Genomic DNA, 24,535 nt, shown 5'->3' on the forward strand with positions numbered 1-24,535 from the left:
TAGTTACTGCAAAAGATTATGGTTTGGATCTGTACTCTACAAAACACTGTCTTCACATTAATGGGACGAAAATATAAGAAAGCATCCTAAAAGATTGTAATTTCCTTACTTGTGAGTTCATAATGCTTTTCATATATTTTATGTAATCTCTTTTAGTGGAGTGCCTGGTTTATATAAGGTCTCAGTAATGGAAATGAGGCCATCTGCATGATAGTCAAAGTTGTTTCGTGAGAGACATACTCTATCTGCAGCAGAAAATAAATTGGATGAAGACCTTTAAAACCTTCACAGCCCTTTCATCAAGCTGAGAGGGACTTTCCTCAGTAACTCCTCCATAACTTTCTGTAGTGCAGCCTGTCTTCTCTGCCTCCTGATGCCATTATCTATCCAACTTTGGGGCTTGACTGCTGCCTAATGTTCCCATCAGCTGTATTAGCATTGTTTCAACTTTTCACATTCTGACACTCCTGACTGAATGCCAGCATCCAATAAACCCTACCTTTCCTTTGCTTTGCATCATCACTGGTATCCTATCTTTGCCATTCACTTTCCCTGCCTTACCAACAGTGTTTTCTCTATGCATGGTGTCAACTATTCTGCTGCTGGGTATCAGTAATCCAGCAGGCAGACTTCTGAAAAACAGCAAGCCAGCAATTTGGTGTTGTCTATTTGTTTTATTTCAGTCCCTGTGCAAATATGCTCAGTGTTTTATGTGAGCAGAGGGAGACAGAGTCCCCTGAGTGTGCTGCAGTTCAAGGCAATGTGGTACAAAGGGGAGCAGAGTAGGAAAAAATGTGTAATACAAACAGATGCATCTTTGCTAATAAATATCTGCAACTGTTAATTCTGCGTAGAATATGTAAGGGCTTTATTTCTGAGCTGGCACTGTAAGTAATACTGGTGTTGCCACTTTCCAACTGGCATGACATTTACTATCTCATTAGGAGGATTCTTTAAAAGGCATTAATATCCTTGTGTTGGATTTTTCCCCCTCCTCTGGGGGAGGTTTCTCTTCAGTCCTCCCTGTTTCTGTGCTTAGGATCAACCCCATTTTTAGGCCAGTGCTTGTCAAAGATCAGGATGTTCCATAAATATTTATAAGAAACATTGGAATAATAGAAGGTCTTTCTTGATTTCCTGGGTGTAATAGACAGGTTGTAAGCCTAAGAAGTTATGTGTAAATGCTAGATTTTGCCATGCATTAAAAATGATAAAAAACAACCCCCTAATTATTGTAGTGTTTTGGGGAGAACATACTTCCACAGGAAGTGGAAGGTACTGTTTTCAATGCATTTTTTGGGTCAGTCATCTTTTTTTCCTAAAAAACCCAAAGTTGCCAACAGTTTCTTGAAAGATTTGCCCTACATCTTGCCTTCCAAGGGTTTTGTTTGGAGCACTGGCTGTCACACCCCTGAAATAGCAACGCTATTTGGGGATACTTGTTCAGCAAACCTCCACCCACTGTCTTATTTACTTGGAGCATGCTGCCCTATGATACTTCAGGACATACCTGCTGGCATGCCCAAATGGTAGCTGTTTTGATACCCTCACTTCAAGAAGAGCTTTTTTCCCCCCTCTCCTCTCTCTCTGTCATCACCTTGAGATTAGAATAGTGGTAGCCCCACTGCTGTGAATTATTCAGCAAGTGTAAACTCAACAATGTCACAAATGTGCCTGCAGCATTCATGGGTGGAGAAGAGATGAAAGAAAAGTAAGTGAAATCCTAAGTTCTGGATGTATTTGGTACCCTTTGTGGCAGTCTCGTGTTGCCTCCAGATCAGTGATGAGGCAAACACTGCAGGTCTCTAGAACCCTCCATGGTGCCTTTTCAAGTCATCCCTGGCAACCTGGGGGACTTGGTACATTGTCTTTTTATGTGGAATGATACTGATCCATTGAAAACATGTTGCCTTTCTCATGTGGGTGTGGCATCAAGCGTTATACCTGCTTTAAAAGGGAGGTGAGAGGAACCTTTTGTATCATGTGTGCTCCATGATTTTTCTTAGCATTTCAGGATATGATGCAAGAATTGTGTATGTATGCAAGTGCACAGACACAGTTATGTCACACATGCTTTCAATTTAAATAGTTAATTTTAAGTTTATATTGAAGTGACTGGAAGATGCTGATAAGCTGGTACTTGCTGACTTGGAGACATTGTACCTACATAGTTCTTTAACCAGCAAGTGGTGCTGCCAAATTGAACCTGAGTTCGCATCTTCACGGGGTTCTCACTAGCGGTGGTACTGATTTTTGCACAGAGGATCCACAGCCAAAAGAATGCTGTTTTACATTCTTCCCTGCTTTTTTTTTTTTTTTTTTGTGCATGGATACCATGCAGAGGGCACATTAGTGCCTAATTGGTTGACCTGATGCCATACCTAACACTGATTTATTATCATTATCTAATGGAATTATCAGTGTATCATAGATTTTGGAACTGAGAATAAATTTACATAGAAATTCTACATTTTAACTATATGTGCATTTATCTTTACCTTGTTTTTATCTTGCCTGCAGCAGTAATATCTAGAATTTAGGGTATTCATGTTCCTTATATCAAAAAGGCTTATTCTGGAAAGTGAAGATATGCCTGTGTGCTGCTGGGTGTAGAGGAACATGTATGTAAGGGTTCTTCTAGGTGAAATATAAATAAAGTAACTCAGAACCCCAAATATAGCTCAGCTTGGATTTCTTGATAACAGATCATCCCAGGTTTGAGTTTAAAAGTGTTTCATGTTCTGATGTGATTTACTGGGCACATTGCCTTTATTCCTGTGACAGAAGTGGTTGGCCTGATATTTGCATGAACTCTGGCTCATAAGTGGAACTTTCACTCATGTATTCAGTATAGAAGAAACAGCAAACACTCACATTTAAAAACTTTCTAGAGATAACAAATTAGATGGCATTTATGTTTGTGCTTGTTACAAGTGTTTGATTCAAAAGCCTATTTGGAGAGAAGGAATCTGATTTTAGTAAATCAATATAATAAAGCCTTTGATTTTTTACAAAAGCCAGCTAACTGTAACTTCAGTGTTGGTATTTCAAGGCCTCTCACTGATATTTTAGAAGTTTGTGGTTGTTTGAGCTTCCTTTCTAGGCCCTGGGGAAATAAGAGTATGGTAAATCAAAGCCCAGATCGCTGTTAGCATTTATTTTACTTCTCATTATGACATGTATGCAAACACTTAAAAGAAATAGGAAAAAGGTATAATCATGATAAGATTCCTTTTTTCTGAACAAAGGGGAATACTTTTCAAGTTTAATTTATTACACTTCTCCTTAATACTATAAACTGAATTGAGTGCCTCATCAAGTTTGGCAGTTCACTTATACTTCTGATTCAATGATAGTACTTTTTAAAATAATTACTGACTCTTGAGAGATAATCAAGAAAATAACTCTGGAAAATACTTTTTCTGTTCTGAAATGTGTCTTAATTTCTTGCATTTTTTCTTTTCCAAGTGAGGAAATTTTAAAACTGCAAAATGCAGTTGAGTACTTAACTGCCAAAAAAGTTATTGGACTACCTTTGGAAGAAATTTTTCCTTTTCATTTGCAGTTTTTCTGCTTTCCTTGCCTATGACAACCAAAATCCAGTAAGATTGAGGACATATAATGAATCAAAAATATTTAATAACATTCAGTGAAATCTAGGCGATCCTTTTTTTTCAGTTTGATGCATTCTCCAGCATAATTGAGTGAGTGGAGAAAGAAACTGCTGATTTTATATATTGCAAAAAAGTTCTATAAGTGTGATCCTAAATCTGGATGCTTTTGTCCTCATGCTAAAATGAGATGCTCTGAAGGCTGTCTTCTTTCATCCCCTTTCTCTTGAGAGAGGCTCTGCATCTAGCTTCTCGGGTGGCATAAAGAAACTTTGCCTATATTGAAGTTAACAGAGGAATGACAGATTATGCCAGCTGAGAATTGAGGTAGAAGACTTTAGCTACCAGAGCTGAAATGATAAAAGCATCTCATGGGAGGTGACCTAACCTTTCACAGTTTATTGATCATCTGACTTGTACTTCTGATGTCACTGGTTATTCTTAACATTCAGCTTCTTGCTCCTGCCGTCTGCCATGCAGGTCTTGCTGTGGCACCGCTTCCCCCAGGAAGGTGCCAGCCACCTCTCCTCCAGGGAACAGGCTCCAGATTAGGACATTTTCTGCACTCTTGAACACTGAACAATTGCAGTTCAGTGGCAGCTTTCATGCTAGTCTCAGTCCTCTTTAGTCATGGCTATTCAAAACCACTTTGCTCGCTTTATTTCCCAGCATCCTCACCACGGACACATCGCTCCTATGTTAGCTCCTTATTTACACTGTGGCCTCACTGCCACCTTATCACTGTGCCAGGGCTGCTCTTAGATTACAGAGTGAGCAGTTTCTCTCTAATGCAGCTCCTCAGAGCAGAAATTTAACTCCTTTTCCTGTGTTTCATCCTCTGCTCGTGTCTTATTGCCTGGCTAGTCCTTCTCTGTCCCATCTCCTGCCAGTTCCTTTGTGGTTCACATGGCTGCCAAAATTTCCCTCTTACCCTCTGTTCCTTATTCCTGCAACTTTCAGCCTCCTACAGTATTTCATCTTTTCAGTCTTTTCAAAGATTTTTTTTCAATCTGTTTCAAGACACTGTTATAGCTTTTCAGGTATCAGTGCTTTTCAAGTCCTGAATGAGTTGGCACATAAATCTGGTTAAAGAAATACTAGGTTTAAATTGTAGAGTAAATGTAAAGTATTATCTTTTTTAGTGAGGGGCTGAATCTTCCACTCTTCTCAGGATTTAGGGCTCTTTTCTATAAATTCCTTAGTGCTCTGATTATGTCATGACTGACTGATGGCTAATTCTGCAAAAAGTGTTTTTACTTTCTTTGTATGAAGAGGCCAAATGGAGCCAGTTTCCTTTACAATAAAATGTGCAAAATTTTTCTGTTTTTCATTTTATGAAAAGCATATGAAAACTATGAAAAGAACTGTACAAGTTAATAATAACTTTGGGCTCTTTTTTGTAGAGCATAGTTCAAAAGAGTAGCACTGGTATAAACTCTCTTCTCTTTGTAGTACTTCACCAAGATTCTGTCTGGGGTAAGGTGTGTATTTCTTTTCATACTGGTTCTAGATTTTACTTGGGTTTTGTGTGTTTTCAGGATCAGGAGTGTGTTTTTTTTACCTAATTACCTCTGGTTGGAGAAACCTGTCATCTGTCTTTTGTCAGATGTAATTTTATTTTAGCGTTCCAACTTCTGTAGTCCTCCTTGTTTACTTTATAAACCTTAACTGCTTCTTCTGTATAAAACTGCCTTGAACAACCAAGGCAGGAGAAGGAGGCTCAGCTTTATGCCCTGTTCCTATCTCCAGCCTTTTTTACTGTCCCAGCCCAACAGTGTAACTGAGACATTCCTTTGGAAAAAGGTTAATTTGGATCCCTGCAGTCCCAGCAGTCCACACAGTTCCTCTTATGTAAGAATCATAAATGTACTAGACAAATGGTCTATAAGCAAGTTGACTGGAATTCTTCTTGATTGCATCTCAAATCAGGAATGATGACTGTTCAGCTGATGACAGCATTCCTTGTTTCAGTTGCTGGATTTAAAGGTGGCAGAAATGTTTTCCAAGAAAGGTAACTGCCAACAAAAAAGGGAAGATTGCCTGTCTTGGGAGATGGTGGTAAGAAAGCAGGCTGCTTTATTTTCTGATGTTTTCCTTTAGCATTTGTGATTTGAAGATTTGTGTTTCTAATACACCAGGGATTGAAACCAGTCACCAGAAACAGAGATTGAAATGCCATCTCTTAGTGGAAGACTTAACAGTTGTTCAGTGTTCCCATTGTAAGGAATGGTTTCAAAATGCAAAGCCTGAGGGTTAAACCAAGCTCCTTTACCTCTTTTTACACATGCTTCAAGCATCTAAATCACTCAACAAGCATGCCATTTTTCAAGTGTCTTATTTTCTTTCCACAGAATTTCAAAAGCCCCGTGGGAAGTGCCATCTATAGAGTATAATTGATATGGACACTCTTCTGAGACTATTTTTGTTGTTATGTTTCAAGATAAAGGCAATTGAGTATTTATAGGAAAAATAAATACATATGCCTTTTGCAATGTGTTGTAACTGAAAATTAAATATTTTTCTACTCAAATTTTGGCATATTTCCTGGAATCACTGAGCTTTCAGTAACGTTTTTAGTTAATATTCTGCAGCCTACTGTTGTATTCACCGCAGCTGACTTGAGCTCAGAGAGTTTGTCTTTATTTAACCTTAGAGAGGAATCCCAGGCTTGCTATGTAGTTGGCAGAGCTGTTGGGAAGGATCTGCTGTGGACTGCAGTGGAGAGAGTTGAAGACAGGGTCTGAACCATGCCTGCTACAGCTTTACACCACCATTGGTGATATGAAAATCCTGAAGAATAAGTGAAGTTAGCCTTTACCAAACTCTGATTAATATTTGCTTTCATTATCAATGCCTTTCCTTCTTTGTCTAATATTTTTATGAATCTTGTTGCTTAGATCCTGCATCCCACTGCTCCTTGTGATTTGAAGTTGAGGGCACTGATTAGGACATTAATTTTTTACCTGCAGAATATATATATATATATATATATGCATTCGTGTAGAGGGGGTTAAAAACGTAAAAAGCCCCAATGAGAGTAAGCATTCTGCATCACCTTTGCTCTCCAGAGTCTTCAAATTGCAATGGTGTAGTGGTGGAGGGAATGTGCTTCAGCTAAAAGTCAAAGCTTTTAAAGACACTGATTCTGATTCTCTGCTCCATTACACATTTTTCACACTGACGTAGCTCCATGGAACTGCTTTGTGTCTTTCTTGTCAGCTAGTAACAAGTAAGAATGTAAAGGGCCTATGGCATTAGGACTGTGAAACAGACAGTAGCAAACCATTCAGTTTGATTGGTGATCTTACAGGTACTTGTTTAGAATAATTTCATTGATGAGGTTGACTATTACTTCAGTTTTAAGACAGTAATTACCCCTAAAATTTAGTATTTGTTATGTCAGCAGTTGTTAGAAGTATTGGTGGTAACCCTATTGTTAGCAATATTTATGCCAGGAAATAAATGTTTGTCTTTATTTGTTGGTGAACATTGGCACTGAAATTATATTAAATATTATGTATTGATTTCTATGGATTCAAGTCTAGAACTACCCTAATATTTGTTTTCTTCCACATTAAGGAATGAGGTTAAGGTCAACTTGATGAAGTAGACATTCCAGTGCTAGATTTATTATTTGAGTGTGTGATAATTCTAGAAAATGTGTAGCTTACCAAACCAAGCCTGGTTTCAGTTGCAGATTTTACTAACAGTGAAAGGAAATTTCCATTGTTAAAAAATCTGAAGGCCTCCCCTCATGCTATGTTCTCTGAAAATGAAGAAATGCGATGCTGGTCCAAGATGGGAAGTATAATCAGCCTGAATCACCGTGCAGATCTGTAGAGGTTGATTTTCAGCTAGTATCTGCAAAATAAGCTGCAGGGTTCAGTTTGCAAACACTATTGTGAACCAAACCCTGTGGGGCTCAGTTTGCAAACACTATTGTGAACCAGACCCTGCAGGGTTTGCTGAGCTCCAGTTACTGCTCCTAGTAGGGCTTATTATCCTGTCACAGAAGATGTAAGAAAATCCATCTCTCCCCTTTAAACATGATAAACCTTTGTCACCTACAATGCAATTAATGTTAAAAATAGAAGAGTGCTGATGATAAGATTGTGACATGCAGGCAATGAGCCATTGTCCAAGTACAGGAGACTTATCTGGCAGGCCAGTCAGCCTACACGGTTTGCTGTCAGTTTGCTGATTGCCATTTCTCTCTGGGTTTGATGAAATATTCATGTCTTTGCTCTGCTCTCTGCAAGCACTATTGATTTCTTGTATAAACGCGGCTATATTTAGTCTAGACAAATGGAATGTGGATTGCTGCTGAATAAATGGGATGAAAGGCTGGGGGTTTGCCTGTCCATTTCTCTTGGTCGGTGGCAATTATTTATAATCAAGAGTAGTTTTTGTAAGTTAAAGGTGATTTTTTATAATTTAGTGATTAGTCTCAGAACAAAAGCAAGCACTTAGACTCAATCGTTCTGTTGGGATAGTGGGTTAAGAAGCCAAATTATGCTGTGAGGTTTACAATCACAGTTACTAGGATTTAAAAAAAAAGGCCCAGAAAAGGGTATGTTTTCAGAATTTTGAGAATAAAAAAAAAGTGTGATCAGTAGAAAAGATTTGATGCCTTTTCCCTTATTTTATAAAATCTTTTACTAATAGATCATTTTACTAATGATCATACAGTTAGAATTCAGTCCCCTCTCCATTTGCAGCAGTTTCAACTTTTACTGCTTCAATTTTGCTGTCTCTGCTTACCAGAATATTTCTGTTTCGTTTTGATTTTCTCCTGGAAACAAATACAGCTGCAGCAGAGAAAGAGGACAAAATATGCTTAAAATCTTGTTCTCGAATCATTTCCGACAGCATGTTTGTTTTCAGTTAATAATCTTATTTTCCAGTGGAGATAGTGGAGGAATATGGACTAGAGTGAATGTGTTTGTGTTTCACTGCCCTCTTGTGGATGGAATCAGAGCTGCTGGGCTTTAGCAGAGACCTTCAGCTGCTATTTATTTTCCTCTTGTAGATATGTTGCTTGTTAGTCTTTTGTTCTTTTGAAATAGATAGTTATACTCACTCTCTTCACTTGATGAGAAAATCAGAGCTTTAAATGTATTGTAGTGAAAGTGATCAAATCACTGTTCTGCTCCTTTTAGTCCCTTTGATTTAAATTAGGAGATCGAAAATACAGGATCCTCCATTAAGTACTTTAATGCTGGATTAAGAATTTTTAAGATCTAACATTTAAAACAAACTCAAGTAATTAATTAATTTTCTTACAAGCCATATATAGTGTGCTATGCATTGTGTTCACTTTCCCAAAAGCTGTATTAAAACTTCTCATTTTGCATGTCAAATTATTTCCCCATGTTATACGTTATTCCTCTGTGTTTGCCAGGTATATTTATATGCAGTAGCCAGGTAGCACTGAGTAGCTTTTCATGTGTAACAGTATCCTCAGAAAAATCTACCTACTAGCTTTGCAAAATCTCTTGCAGTGCAGTGGGAACTGCAAGGCCTTCATCTTATGCTGAGCAAGTGCCCTAAGTGTTTATTGTGTGACATCAATAGTGCCTAGGAGATTTTCACTAAATATTGCTCCGTGGTTTTAGAACCTGGGTTGTGTGTTAACCTGTTTAGCAGAATATTAATCTGGGAGTATTTAAATTTAACATGTCTATGTTTTGTTGTTCTCTTCCCCCAGTGGATGTGAAGTCAGAGGTTCCCGTGGGGCTGGAGCCGATCTCTCCGTTAGACTTGCGGACGGATCTCAGGATGATGGTTCCCATGGTGGACCCGATTATGCGCGAAAAGCAGCTACAGCAGGAGCTGCTCCTGATCCAGCAGCAGCAGCAGATTCAGAAACAGCTGCTCATTGCAGAGTTCCAGAAGCAGCATGAAAACCTGACCCGCCAGCATCAGGCCCAGCTCCAGGAGCACATTAAGGTAGCAACATTTTTCATTTGTCCCTTACTTTATCTGCCAAGTCAATATGCTTAAGCAGACACAGAAAGGGAACATGCCTGAAAGGTTTGCTGTGACTGAGAGATGGTGTTTGAGTGCTCTTTTCTCTATATTGGGGTGACAAAAGCCTTTTAAAGCAAAACTGCTGGCAGTGACTTGCTCACAGCAGACCAAGGCAATACTGTGAGAATCACTGAGCTCATGAAGCCACCACATCCACCAAAGATAGAACTACCTATTTTACAACCTGGATTTTCAGCTGAACTTCAATGTGGCTGGGTTTTTGGTATATACTGTTTTCAGTATATTAAAGCACTGCTTTTTTGGGCTACTGAGTTTGTGACCACAAATCAAATTGATAGCGAAGTGCATAATATTTGCATTTGTAAAATGGAGGCAGACCCCGATAGTGTTGTGTTTTCACTCTTCTCTGAGCTTCCTCATATAATACAAAAAGAAAATGATTTATGGGATTGCATGCACTATGGCAGGATTGCTGTAATGGATTTTGACCGGGAATTTATGATCTTGCCTTTCATTTCATTTTTCCCCCCTCTTATCTACTTGCCATTGTGCTGCTGTGCTAAGCTTCCACTTGACAGAGCTGACAAATGCAGCAGAGCACAGCAACCAGAGTTAGGTGATGCACAGGCAAAGAACAGTGTGAAGTTTCCAGGCATCTTTGCCAAAAGAGAAAGAAGTGAAGCCAGAGCAGCAGGCTGCTACCTGACACCAGAGTTCAATTTGGTGACAGCCAGTAATGCACTATGCCGCTCAAAAGTCAGTTAAAAGATGAAAAGAAGTATAAGCATAAAAGCAAGCACTGATCCTCAGTTACTCAAGGGGATTGTTTTAACCTGGACTGACCTAGAAAACATTGCAAGCTGCACTTTCTCATGTCTTTTTGTTCTGTGCAAGTTACAACAGGAACTACTAGCCATTAAACAACAGCAAGAACTCCTTGAAAAAGAGCAGAAACTGGAGCAGCAGAGACAAGAGCAGGAACTGGAGAGGCATCGCAGGGAGCAACAGCTTCCTCCCCTCCGAGGCAAAGAAAGAGGACGAGAAAGTAAGAGCCAATGTACCATGAATCCTAATAAGAAATTAATCTATTCCCCTTTGCATTCTCCCAGCCAAAATGAACTATGAACAGGAACCTGAAGGAAGCCTATTCCTGTGTGAAATACTCAGGTCGAGAAGTCAAGACTGTGCTTTGAGAAGGGCAGGGCCACCCACTTCACCCACAGAAACACATTTCTGGTTTGTGTGCGGACTTGGAAGACTGCAGGAAGGCACAGCTTGACAGACTTGCAGATATGCATCTCAAGAGTCAAGCTCTTTGTATAAAAAAATGAGAAAATTTGAAAGCATAAAGCTTCACATGAGAACTTTCTGAAGAACTTATTTCTCAATACAGAAAGTACTACAAAACAGCAAAAATTTAAATTAGTTGCTGAGATTTGTTTCAAGACTGAAAATAAAATGAAATATTTAAGAATATCTTAGGATGAATCTTTTAAATATTTTGCTAGGACTTTTTCAAACTGTCTTGTGTTTGTTCTTGATGACATTTCTTGAGGCATAACCAAGAGTTTTTTCTAGCTTTTATAGCTATAAAGAAAATAACTATAAAGGTTTGTTAGGATTTGGTGCTCACTAGAGGGAGACAGATACAAATAATTCTCTTTAGTGAGGTCAGTTGGAAAATCAGGTTGAAGTACAGTATGAAGATATTCAAAATGAAGCTGCCACAAACAGATACTGTTACTTGCCCTACTAAATGAGCACAAGAATTAACTGACAAAGACTGAAGCAGAAAAGTGCTTTTTTTCCTTGGGTGGAAAAAGATATCACTTCAACAGCTGTAGGTGTACCATGTCGTAGGCTTTAGAAATTAGGGTGTCCATGGTGCTCCTAGTACTTAAGAGAACAATGAGCCCATAAAAAAGTTTCCATCTTATTGACCTAGAAATCTGAGGGTGTGGAAACTGCAGGAACAAAAGGTTTCTCTAAGTAGTATAAAAAAAAAAAATCAGCCTCCATGTGAAGTTAGGCTTTATTAGTGCTCCTGCCAGAGGAAGAGCAGAGATGTGACCTCAATGGTTCCCGTCTCAATTTGAGCTTGCTGGGTGGCTGCTCAGGATGTAACAGCCAGCCAAGAAGCTTGTGACCCCTCCAGGCCCATCCCCAGCCCCAGAGTTTGTTGGTGGTGATGATCTTTTTAATGAGTAGAGGAGGGAAGGGAGGTGTGGGCAGGAGAGTTGGAGTATGAAGCAGAGCAGTAGTAGAGGTATTTTGTGGGCAATGGGTCACATGGGACATGCTCAGCATCTCAGCTGTGGTGTGTCAGGGCTGGATAACCAAATACTTAGAGATCAAATATGCCTTAGTGCTGCACCTTTGAAAGAAATGAGGTGTCATCCCTTTTTTGCCACTGATCATTGAAAACCAAAATATTTTTTGTTTTCATATTTTTTTTCCCTCAATGAACACTATTTTGGCTATGAGTAAAGAAACATGTCCTATACTGCAAGCTTGGCAGTTTAACCTTACAATGACATGCTCTGCTTTTTGTTCTCTGTTGAGCTGGCCACCAAGAGAGGCCAAAATGCAGTGTCTCCTGTTTTCCAGACTTTGCATGTAGAGGCTCTTAAGAGGCTCCAATTAAAAGAAACACTGCTGGCTCTTTCTGCAGTGTTCTGTTTATAACCAAGACAGTGTTCAGAGGACAATTTTGCTGTGTTACTACTAGTACTTTATTAAAAGAAAAAACATTCATTACTAAAAACTCAAACTGACCTTTTGTTACTGTCTTTTTAGTTCTATTGTTGGTTTTGTATTCAGATTGTTGGAAACTATCAGGAAATAATTTAAATTCTTTAGATACATCTGGCCCTGGATAAATGGCCTCATCTACTGTTGAAATATTCTTTATGACTTCACTGGATTTTTGAGTCATGGCCAGCTTCAGTCTTCCACAGACAAGCATTTAATCCAAATGTTATCTAATTTTGACTTTTTCTACCAATAGTTAGTTTATAGTTTACAAAACTTCCAGCAATAAGGCACAGACTCTGTTTTGGGGTTTGTTTTCTTTAAAAAGGTAATTTTTTTAAAGTAAAGATAAGATGCATTTAACTCTGTTTTTTAGGGGCAGTGGCCAGTACAGAAGTGAAGCAGAAACTTCAAGAGTTCCTGTTAAGTAAATCAGCTACAAAAGACTCTCCAGCAAATGGGAAGAATCATTCCATGAGCCGTCACCCCAAGCTCTGGTACACGTATGTTCAGTATTAAGCTGCTTCCTTGTCTCGTTGAGGTATCAGCTAAAACTTGGCAGAATGCTTTTCCAGCAGGGGTGTTGAGAGTCTGCCTCCAGAGCAAGGCAGCAGTTCAACCCAAAGATTAGCAAAAAGCCAGAAGTGTTATATTTCTGGTTGAACTGAGGAGTATTTGGTGTTCAGTGATGAGAACTATACACAACAAGACTCTCTCAAAAATCTGTATAATTGTTTTTATTTCAGCTGCTTCATCTGTAGCTTCTATAGCTGTTGCTATCACAAATTTTACAACCATGCCTGTCATTTTTCCAAGTATCTTATTTTCTTGCAGTTAGAACAACTTTGTGTTTGTCTTACTTGGATTTTGAATCAATCACAAAACATTTCCTCTTGAAGAGATGCTGCTTTGCTTCCAGTGAAGTTTCTTGAATGGTGTTAGCAATTCACAAGGATTTTGAGAAAGACTGTGGTCATTTAACTTTTCTGACTCATGGATTTTAGTATCCAAACTGCATATTCTTATGATAACTTGGCCTTGACAAGAATCTCCTTAGACCATGGAAGCAAGTGATTTTGTTGAGTCCTTCAAATGGTCTATTGACATGTTAAGAGTTTACAGTTTTGCAGGTTTTATTCCCCACATAAATGAATCCAACAAAATTAACTGTCTGTATTTCTGAAAGACTTAAATGCCATGTCTGCATTTATCTTCAATAGGACAAGCAGAAGTGCATATGGTACACTAGATTTCTATCTTTTACTTATTCTTTTTGAAAAGGATTGCTGAAGGTTGGCCCTTGGAGTTTGCATTCTGAGCTAACCAGAGCGTTTGGGTAAAATGACTTAATATACAGTTACATTGTGTTTGGTGGATTAGTAATTAATTAATTAATTTTTTCCTTCCAAATAATTTGTAAAAGTCTCTTGAACATGTAAGATTTCTGGACTAATAATCTGAGCCTCAGATGACTGAGTATGAGGAGCTCTGCAGAGGATGTCTTCTGCTACGCTACAGAAAGTAGTACTTCCTCTCATGATAGAGAGATATTATTGATTAACCACACTGCGTTGGAAAGACAAGCAGAGTCTGTAAAAGGCCAAGTAAAATAATGTTTAGATAAACACAAAGTTTGAAAGTTTTTCTCCTTTTCTTCTCTCCCTCTCGAGATAAAAAACAAAAAACCCAACCCCTGTTTCTGAGCCACATGATGCAATTTCTATGTGGTTCAGAAATCTCTGCCCACAATATTTCTTTCATACAGCAGTTGTCAGAAAACACTCTTTGACTTGAAGCTTCTCTGCTGACATGAGTGCTATATGCTGCAGAGTGGTGTGATCACAAAATTTACAAATTTGAATGTAAAGTCAAGGTTTCATTTACCTTGTCCACTAAATAATTTGGGGGGAGGGGGGTACCCAAGAGATAATAGGTCAGTATTTCTGGTTATTTTATGCAAGCCCTCCGGCCCTGAAAATCCCCCACATTTTGACAGAGAAGGTTTGATCAATATACATCTATTTGTACATGATAAACATGCCTTAAGTGGCTATTGCTGTGTGTCAGCTGATTCATATTAAAAAGCAGCCACCTGAAATGGTCAATTCCCCAAACTGGAGACAGACCCTGTCTGTAGATCAACATGAATCTTATCCTATGTGACTTCTGTAATGAGTGCAAAAAATGTGCTTTTGGGAATCCCAAGGAGTTCCATAACTTACTGTAAGAGTGAAATTGGTTACATGAGCCTGTGGTTTGTGCACACTTAGAGGAACAAGAACATAAACACAGCTGAGACGTGTACAACATGTGTGGATAGTTACTGCTGGTCACCTCAGTGACAGCTAATTTGTGACCTCTGTGTCTGCTGCAGGGCTGCCCACCATACCTCACTGGATCAAAGCTCTCCACCCCTGAGTGGGGCCTCGCCACCATACAAATATACTTTACCAGGAGCACAGGATGCTAAGGATGATTTTCCACTTCGTAAAACGGGTGAGTTAGCGTCATTTATTCGAGCCCCTTGCCCAGCAATTCTCCCACCCTTTATTTTAACCAGGCTGTCCCTCAGCAAGGCATATATCATATTCCATAAGTTCAAGATGATGCCATGAGTAAGTTCAAAGATCCAGACTGCATATTTCCAAGGTCAGCCTGGCTACATGGTACCAAGAGTTGGTGTTTCCTAGTGCTGACAGCTAGTGCGGGCTTCAGTTCTGATAAATTTTGTTCCTAAACATCATTTAATGGATCTTTATTTTCTATGCCTTTCTTCTGGCTTTAACAACTATCTCTGCCCTGCTTGGTAGATAAAGTGTCTATCTTCAGATGTTATTCTGCTTTTAGACAATGTCTTTCAGGGCATTTTGAGGGGAAATCATGGAAAGAGGAGGAATTGGATTAATATCATATTTTGTGTCATTGACTGTCAGAGTTTGTATGCGTATCACAGAGTATTTTGAGCTGGAAGAGACCCAGAAGGATCACGGAGTCCCACACTTCAGTGAATAGCCCATATGGGGATCCAATCTGTGACCTTGCCATTACCAGCGCTGCGCTGTGTCCATTTTGCATCTCTTCTGACACATAGAAAATGTTCTTTTGAACGTTTTAGAATATTTTAGAAGATCTAACAATTGAATATATTATCTTGACAGCAGGTTAACTGTAGACTTAGGTTTTTCTGCACCATAAAAAAAGCTAGAATGGCAGTGGAGTCCATGTGGCTGTTGCCTCAGGACCTTGGTGCAGTGACTGGTATCCAGGAATGCAGGGAGACACTCAGAGGAGGGGGGAAAAGGAAAAGAAAACATTAGATCGCTTATTGCATGAGTCTGCTGTTGAGTGATATAGTTACGTTCAGAGAGAAAGTCTGACCCCCTACTGTGCTAACAGCCTTTGAATGCGATTTTGCCACTGGGAGATTGAAAACTAACTGCAAAACTGACTTGAAAAGAAGTGGCATTTGGAACCAGAAGATATTCAGAGAGAAAATCCAGCCTGTATCTAATACTTCTGGGCAGACTCTCTAAGTCATATTATATCCCCAAATATTTTCAAAGGAATGGAAGCATGAAAAGCAAAATGCTAATTTATTCTAGCTGAATTACCCTTTGTACAATATGGTGGCAATATAACAAGATTCTATAAAATCTTGTTCAGGCTGTTCAACATAATAAGCTCTTATGTGGTTCTCTGTTCAATACCACCATACAACATATATTTTCTATGCCAATAGACTATACATTTTCATTTTTTGAACAAAAGGATGCATTTTGCATCTTCTAAATGCTATGAATTTATCTACATGTATTTGAAATGCAAGCTTTAATTTTTCTTCCATTTTTATGTATCTTAAATGTTATGATTGATATTTATGATGTGTCAGCCTGTTGATCTGTAAAACAAAACATTTTCAGACTTTGTAACAGTAAAGTTCTCGTGCAGCTGCTAATACTTTTATATCTCTGTGGGGGTTTCAAAATATTCCTTAATTCAATTCCCATTGTCTGCATAAGAGGACTATAATATAATTAAATCCAGATGTTTTCTTTATGTTATTCCAAATATTTGGGCATGCAGTGCATCAGTTCCAAAATTGAACAAAGGACGTGATGACTCTCTGAAAAGATATCTACAGAATAAATAGACAAATACTAATATAATCATTAATATAAACATTTCTATGACATTGACATAGTGATTCTGATAAGCAAATACAATGAAGTGTACAGCATGTTGTATGTTACCCACAGAGGATATTTGATATCTCTCCATATCCGTGAAAATAGCAACTGTTAATATCCTGTTTACACATCCAGTCTCTCTGTGTGCTAGAGATGTTTAATTCCAGTCTTAGCTACATCCCCACAAAGTTTTCAATGATTGTTCATCAGGCTGAGTGTAAAAGCAACAGGAACCAAATCGACACAAGTCAAATGACCCCAAACTGATCTGGGTGGCTCTAGGCCATCCTCCAAGCAGAGGGGACATTGTGGAGCCTGTGCCATCCTCACGGGACCTTACTAGACAAAGATGTCCCACGAACACTCATGTATATGGACAGGCTGTAAGCCTGCAGAAATCTGACCTTTGCCATGAGGGGTGAACCTCTTTTCCTTCCCTTTAGGCTATGAACTCTTATTGCCACTGGCTCCTGGCAAACCCTCTGTGGTGCTGAACCTGCATGAAGTCAGCAATTCATATGAAGGCAGACCCCACATTCCTTTCAGCCTTAAGAAAGGAATACCTGTTGTGACTTTTAATTACAGCTTTGTTTTGCTTTTTAGGTTACTTTTTTTTTTTAATCTTTATAATATAAGATGCAGAGGTATTTCTCTTCTCCAATGTTGTTAAAATGCTCTTGTAAGATAACCCTGATTGAATCAGGTACTCTGAGATCAGATTTAATGGGAAACAAAGCTGAATGATTCTTCCCTGACATCCTAATGTGTTTTTCAGTGCTAAGGAAACACCAGGTGTCACACAGGCATAGTAAATCATGAATTTTGCTTGCTTACTTTCTTGTTCAGTAATCCATTTAATCTTTCCTAATTAGTCCTGAAGTGACATCTCCTTTTTAATCTTCTTAATATTAATTCTGAAAGAATGGTACAAAGGAAAATATTTTCTGCAGCTTTTACACTTCTAGTATCTAGAATGGTGGAATGCTTAGATAACTAGGAAAAGACTTAGTCTTGCTCTGTCAATGTTTGGGTACCAGAGTTAACATCCTAGTGCAGTGACTGTGGTTACTCAACAAGTCTCAGCCATCTGGATTGTTCCTTTCTGTACAAGATGCAGCAGAAGTTGTCAGCAGTGGGCTTCAGAAAGTTTAGCTGCATGGAGGATTGGGACTGTCCTAGGGGCTAGAGGCCAGGGTATGCAACTCTTTGCACAGCTGCATTCAGATGCTTGGTGTTGACAGACTTTGAAAAGAGTAGAGCAAGGGGAGCTATTGCTTCACTGGATAGATAAATACACCATGAGAAGCTACATGTCTGTAGCTACGAGCAGAATTCAGTGTAAAGAGCATAAGACCAAATTTTCAAAATCCCCAAAACTTGCACCATGGTTACTAGCTGTAATGTGTTTTCTGCAAAGCACCCAAAATCTTAAGCAGCACATGGCTCATTAACTTTCAATGAGACTAATGTGTCTAAATTACCCAGAGAGGTTTGAAAATACCTCCCTATTACTGAACACTTTTGAAATTCATACTGACTTTTTTAAGAGCTCTGATGGGAGCCATGTACTTTTGAAAATCTGATCATTTAATAAGGGGAACTTTTGCTTGTTGAGCTCCCCTTGTCTGTGACTATCTGTCCAGGAAAATATTATCCTCTTTATGAGGATACAAAGCACAATAAGCAACATGGGTTTGGTATGGTAGAAGAGCTTTTCAAATTTTTTTTCTATTTTTTCTTTTACCTTGTCAAAATGCAGAAATTCTGGCAAATGACCCTAACATTTGCACTTTCTCCAATCTTTAAAATTTCACTTTTTATATAAAAGTGTTTATACAAACCAGCAAAAGCCAGTAAGTTCCAACAAGGGTTAGCTCTCTGGCCAAAGCTGTATACTTTTTTTTATGGTGCTGTAGATGAAATTTCTGCATTATGTTTTCTTTTTTTTTTTGAAGAAATTCCTGGGGACATCATCATATCAAGTATGAACTGTTTTTTCTTTCCTGAGTTTAGCACAATCATGGAAGAATGGGAATGTCAATCAGTATTTCTATTTATTTTGATTTTGTGCCAGTTGAATCCTTCTTTGCAGATGGAGTTGTAGGCTTACAACTTGCATTGTGCTTAGGGATCTGAACATCTCTTACAGTGTAACAATTTGAGAAGATGTTTGTAGCTCACTTTCCAAAAATTGGAAACATATTCAATGGAAACATAGCATAGGATTTTTTTAAATAACAAATAGTACGAGGTTCTTCCTTGGATGGGAGAAGTTGTGTAATTCCATACAGGAAAAAAGAGGAGATGAAGGATTGTTTAATATTATGATGAAAGAGAGGAAGAAGTTTGCCCTGCACAGCCATGATGATCACTCTGTAAAACCCATATTAAGTTAACCTGATTAGGCAGTAGAATAACAGTGTAGCTCTTGTGTAAATGAGAATGAAAGATTCCTGAATGAGAACTCAGCAGACGTAATTTTTAAGAAAAGAAATTAATTAGAATATTTCCTTACTGTACTTTGTGCGCTTAGTGACTCAGTAATTTACTGTAGCAGTTGAAGATCAGAAGAAAAACATTTTGTGTGTGAAGGTTTCTCTCCTTCCCCCTTTTGTGCCACCAAATTTTATTTCTGTTTGCATTTTCTAGGAAAAACATTCTTTGTGATGTAACAGTATATGAAAAAGCTGGCTTTCTTTTGGTTTTTATTTAAAAAAAACCCAACCTTGGAGTATACCAAACCCTCAATTACCATGTCTGCCAAAATGAGGAGGTCCATCTCAGTGGAGAGAAGTGCTATTTTTCTCTGAATTTATGAGCAAGAACAATACATGGGAGAGGTAATTTGTTTATTGAAGCAGGGAAATGAGGCAAACATATGATTCTCCTAATTTTATCCCATTTTCCAGGGATGCTAAGCATTCCTGCCTCTCCAGACTCCATATTTTCCTGGACTGGTGAACCATCTCGACAAATTTGGACTAGGTAATGTGCTCAGAAGAAGTCAGTACTTATCACAGTGAGAAGGAGGAAAGGTACCCTGATCTTGACTCCTCTTCACCAAACATTTTCAGCCTTCCCATATTCAGTATCAATAAGTTCAGAGCATGTAATTAGTAGTAGGAATTTTTAGAAAGAGAAAAAGCTTCCACTTGCAATTGCAGGCTGAATCGAAGGCAAAGGTCCCGGATTCATGTAATGAAGAGGCCAAGCTGGTGTCCAGGCCCTGGGAAATGTGATGTGGTTGTAGCTACAGTGTGGGCCTGCTCGTGTCTCCAGCCCATCAGAGCTGGGGCTGAGGAGAGATGTCCTGTTATTCTGATTGAGCTCAATTTAGAGGAGAATTTATTTGAGATATCTTAAAACTAAATAAAAATGAGTGCTAGGGTAGGCTTAATGACACTGTCAAAGAGAAAAGAACTCGTGTAGGTATGCTTTGGTATCATGAAAGCTGCCAGGGCCTGCACCAGGGTTCAACAGGAGTCATCACCAGAATGATTCTAATGAAGACCATCATAGTCTTCCCATCAGTGGAAGGTTATTCCTCTGATGTATTTTTTTAACACTCATTTTTAATTGCAGAAATAAACTTTCTTGTGAGTGGATAAAAAATTTACTTAGTTTCCAGATTGTCTTTTGTTTTTAGCAAAAATCCCACTCCATGTATATATTGTCATGTTCTGTTTTGCCAGTAATTATTTTATGACACTACCAACCCTTTTTCATAATGAAACTAATTATACAATCTTGATCAAAACACTGTCTTAGTTCTTTTACTGACCAGTGTATAGCCAAAATTGAATTATGAAGTTCTGCTTCATGTGAGTACATAAAAGCTTTCTTGCACTGTTTTCAAAGATGCTTTTAAAATTAGCATTATGAAGTGCCTTGCATAACTTTTTGATAAGCAAGTAATCAGATACTAGACACCTTTTTGACTTTTGAACCTAAAGAAACCCCTTCAATAAGCAACAGGGAGCAGTCCTAAAAGCTAAAGCATTTTAAGAGCATAATGTCCATTGAAAACAAAGTGGAATGTTTTAATGGGTATTTCAAAGCTTATTCCCTCTGGATAAATAAGTTACAAAATACTGCATATAAAATTTGAGACTCTTTGAAGTCTGTAGAAACTGTCCAGTTTGATTTCAGTAGGACTAGAAATTTTCTTCCACTGTATCTAGAGCAGGAACAGTTGAAAAATTTTAGATAAGTAAAGAACATCTAAAGATGAAAAACAGAGAAGTGAGAAGTGGAAATCACATGGTATGGGATCATCCAAAATAGAAGATATCGGTTAGCAAACACTGCACTTCTCCAAAATCCTGCAAAACATAGTTTCACTGAAAAATCTATTCAAACCCACAACTCTAATTAGGGGGTTTAGCTGCCAAATAACATGTTGTGGCTAAAGCCAAGTGAGTATTATAGAGCCATTCATGAGCAAAGGCATAAGTTTTGTACTTTGCTTTTGATTTTCTCATGGGAAAGTAATATAAATGAGAGTGATACCTCCCTGTTGGCTTTAACTGTTAGAAATGCAAAGCATGCTGAAATTGTACATAATTCTCTTCCAAAGGAAAGGAAATAGCATTTCAATGGTTTTCCTCAGTGTCTCGTTGAGTTATGGTGGTACACAATTATTCTTGTTAAATTACTCTACCAGATGGTAGAGTACATTGTGTATTTAGCTAATTAAGTTGTAGGGGACTGGAATTATATCCCAGAGCATAAAGAATCTATCTAAAAGTAAATTTATTTTAATTCTGTACGGTTGTGAAGTTGTACAACTAAGACTTCAAACGTGGGGATTTTCTTCTCACTTTGCTTAACATGAGGAGATGCTTTCACAAAGTTGGCCTTGCCTATGGAGGTTCAAGAAGACAAACGTGTCTTGAATGTCCAAACAACTTTGGAGCCAATTTTATCTTAATTTTTCTTCAGTGGGGCTGAATTGCCTTCCTGCTTTTGATATGAACTTGGCCAATGGTTTTCATCTGCTAGGAGAGCAAGATATACTGTGTTTTGGTTGCTTTTTTTTTCTTGGCACCCTATTGCCTTTGGACAACTCCAGATTCAGCAGTCTAGACCTAACCAGCTCACATTTACTGATGACACTGATGCCCTGTTAAACTGGGGGAGAAGATGATGGTGTTTCATCATGAATTTCTGAAGGTTGGTGAAATATTGGACTGTACTTTTTGCCTGATGTCAGTGAGTTATCACTGCTGGATAGTTTCCTAGATTAAAATCTGTGGGATTTAAGCACCCTGTGAACTAGTTCCTTCTTTTATAGGTCTTGGGGAACAACATAATCATGAACATGATTATTCTATAAAAAATAGATTATGTATCTAGGGGTCAAATGGAGACCATGGCAAAAGCCTTGACTTTGTGGGCTAGGGGATTATCTGTGACAGTTCTTCACTGAACAGAATATTTTTTCTTGGGATTCAGTGGATTTGGGAGGAGGATTTAGACTGAAGAGTGGGATTTGCTGTATTTGCAGAAAGTAGGATATTGTATTCCCATCACTTCTTCCCAGCTAGAACTGACTTGGTATAGATGGTCAGAAGAAAGGGTAAGAATTACCAGTGGAGACATAACCAGAAGAACTGCCTGTCATGCACATCTTAATTTATTTATTGAATTACTGTGATTCAAGTGAGGGATACCCTCTATTCAAGCACCAGTTTCATCTTCTTTTCTCCTCTACATCTCCTGAGAACTCAGATTAGTTTGCTCCAGAAAGTGCTATAAAGGTGTAATAAAATTACAGAATTTGACGATGTGGAGAGAAGATGAAAATTAATTTTAAACTATCCTTATTCCTTAATTCTATGGTTCAAGCCAGTATAGTAGTATTTGCTTTTTAATCCCCTACTTATTATTTGAAAAGGATATTATTTTACCTCTAAGAAGATTAAGATGAACCTGACATAGTAGTGAAATGTCATGGTTTCAGCAGACTTGACATGTAACGAGGATTCATAAGGCCCAGTAAAACCATAGCCTTCTTGAAACTGCTGCAGAACCCTGTGGTGCAAATGCAAGGAGATGCTCTTTCTTTGCTAAAACCCCAGATTTATTAAAAATTCTATTGAGAGACCTGTTCTTTTGCCTTATAGGTTACACAAAGAACATAAATCAACAGGAAATAATACATCATACTGTTCAGATATTCAAGATCTCCAATTTTGGCTAAATCCAAGCAGTACAATAAGTAATTTCTACATCTAACTCAATAAATTGTGCCTAGAAAGATAATGTTTGTTTGCATAGATAATGAAACAAATATTTTATGTTTCATACAGACTGCAGTGAATAACAAAGAAAAGTTAGATATTTAAAGTAGCTTCAGTGACTATTTAATTTTTGAACCTGCTTTAGAAAATTAATGAAAATTTTCTAATCTTTTTAAATTAGTTTCCTTAGCCTGAAGAGAGCAGAAGGGCTAGAAGATCCCCTCTAATCTAATTAGCTCTTTTACCATGTGTTTCACTAAACCTGTTTTTTTATTTAGGGCATGGATATTTACCTTAGTCTGAAAAAATAAAGCATTCTACCTTTTACAGAAGTAAAATAAAGCAAAGGACTAAAGGGTTTCACATATGACCAGCACTCCCAATAAAGTGAATGGTAGTACAGGAAACGGTTTCAGTAGATCCTGAAAACACATTAGGTGATGCAAGCCAGAAAAACAAAGCATCTCCATCCTGTACTGCTGTATCTGGTTCTCCTGCCTTGTTGGGACCACCCAGCAGTCAAGTCCATGTAGTTCTTGGAAGAGCTTTAGAGGGCATGTGTAAATAGCTTTCACTCTCATTAATCTAATTTAAAACTCTTTCAGAAGTGGCATTTTCAATAACCAGAATTGAGAAGTCATTGAACCCACAGAATTATACTACCTGCAAATTGCTACCATCTTCTAGTCTGTCATCCAGTGGGGAGAAGGTCCATGTGTTACATTGTCCAATATTGTCTTCCAGTGGGATGTGGCCTTCTACTGCACATGTCAGTCAGTCATGTATGAAGACAAAGAGGCACCACTCATCTTGCCTATGCTTTATATAATCATGTGGAGGTGGCTGAAGCTTTCTGTGGCTGCCTACAGGATTGCAGAGCAGCAATCAGAAACTTCATTCAGAGCAGAGAATAGTTACATGATTGTGAGAACCACGTGCCGTAAAGGCTGTGGACCACCAGGTCTCTCAGGACTCATTCACAACTCTTCACAAAGCAGCTGAGGAAGATGGAAACAGCTTTTGTCCCTGACCTATGTCTCTCTGCCGCTCTGGCTTTCTGCCAGGCTTTGGTTGCAACCATAGTTTTGCTGAAGAAGCCCAGATTATCTTCATGTTTATCCTTTCTGATGGTGCTTAGGGCTGTCTTGTGCATTTGATTCTGGCCCCCTCAGCTGTAGGGGAAACTGGGAATTTCTTCTTAGCCCACAACTTTCAGACCAGCTTCTTAGGAGCTCAAGATATGACTGTTCTGGTTGGTTTTGTTGCAGTATTAATGTGGGATTTGACCTTTTCCTTGGTCTCCAGGTCCTGGCATAGCATAGGCAGGTAGGCTGCTTTATTATTTATTTTTATTGCCAGGGTGACTGGGAGCCCACAGCACCCAGGAACCTGTTGAGCTATGCAATGGACCTGACAAAATGAGGATCTCTTCACAGTGTGTTTTTATCCAATTCTGCCCCTCCTGCTTCAGGATAAATCACAACAGAAATTTCCAAGTTATCTCATTATCCACATGCAGTATCTTCTTGAAAATATTCAATTACCAGAGTGCTAGAAAGAAACATGAGAAAGGATAAACCAGCGGTGACAGCAATACCCCCATTGTGCTAACCAGCGTCATCTTAATGTTTGTTTTGCAGTTCTGATGGCCTGTACCCACACATCATCATTTTGTGGTGTAACTTTGAGCTATCTTAGGCATGAAGTGTTATGGCTGTGTGTTGTACAGCACAAAATCCTTGTCTCTACGTGA

General features: G+C 38.5%; 1 protein-coding gene across 12 annotated transcripts in view; it reads left to right on the forward strand.

The window, feature by feature from the left end:
* The window catches only part of HDAC9 (histone deacetylase 9), a 456,338-nt gene that overhangs the window by 220,369 nt on the left and 211,434 nt on the right, over positions 1-24,535 (forward strand). For 6 of the 12 annotated variants that reach the window (XM_036399060.2, XM_036399107.2, XM_036399099.2 and 3 more), the window contains 4 exons: positions 9,319-9,560; positions 10,497-10,647; positions 12,730-12,856; positions 14,728-14,849. In XM_036399060.2, the coding sequence (XP_036254953.1) occupies positions 9,319-9,560; positions 10,497-10,647; positions 12,730-12,856; positions 14,728-14,849 (642 nt within the window). The remainder of the gene's footprint in view (positions 1-9,318; positions 9,561-10,496; positions 10,648-12,729; positions 12,857-14,727; positions 14,850-24,535) is intronic. The other 6 variants (XM_036399031.2, XM_036399076.2, XM_036399041.2 and 3 more) reach the window with 3 other exon arrangements.

This window comes from Molothrus ater, chromosome 1 (assembly GCF_012460135.2).
Source record: "Molothrus ater isolate BHLD 08-10-18 breed brown headed cowbird chromosome 1, BPBGC_Mater_1.1, whole genome shotgun sequence".
NCBI lineage: Eukaryota > Metazoa > Chordata > Aves > Passeriformes > Icteridae > Molothrus > Molothrus ater.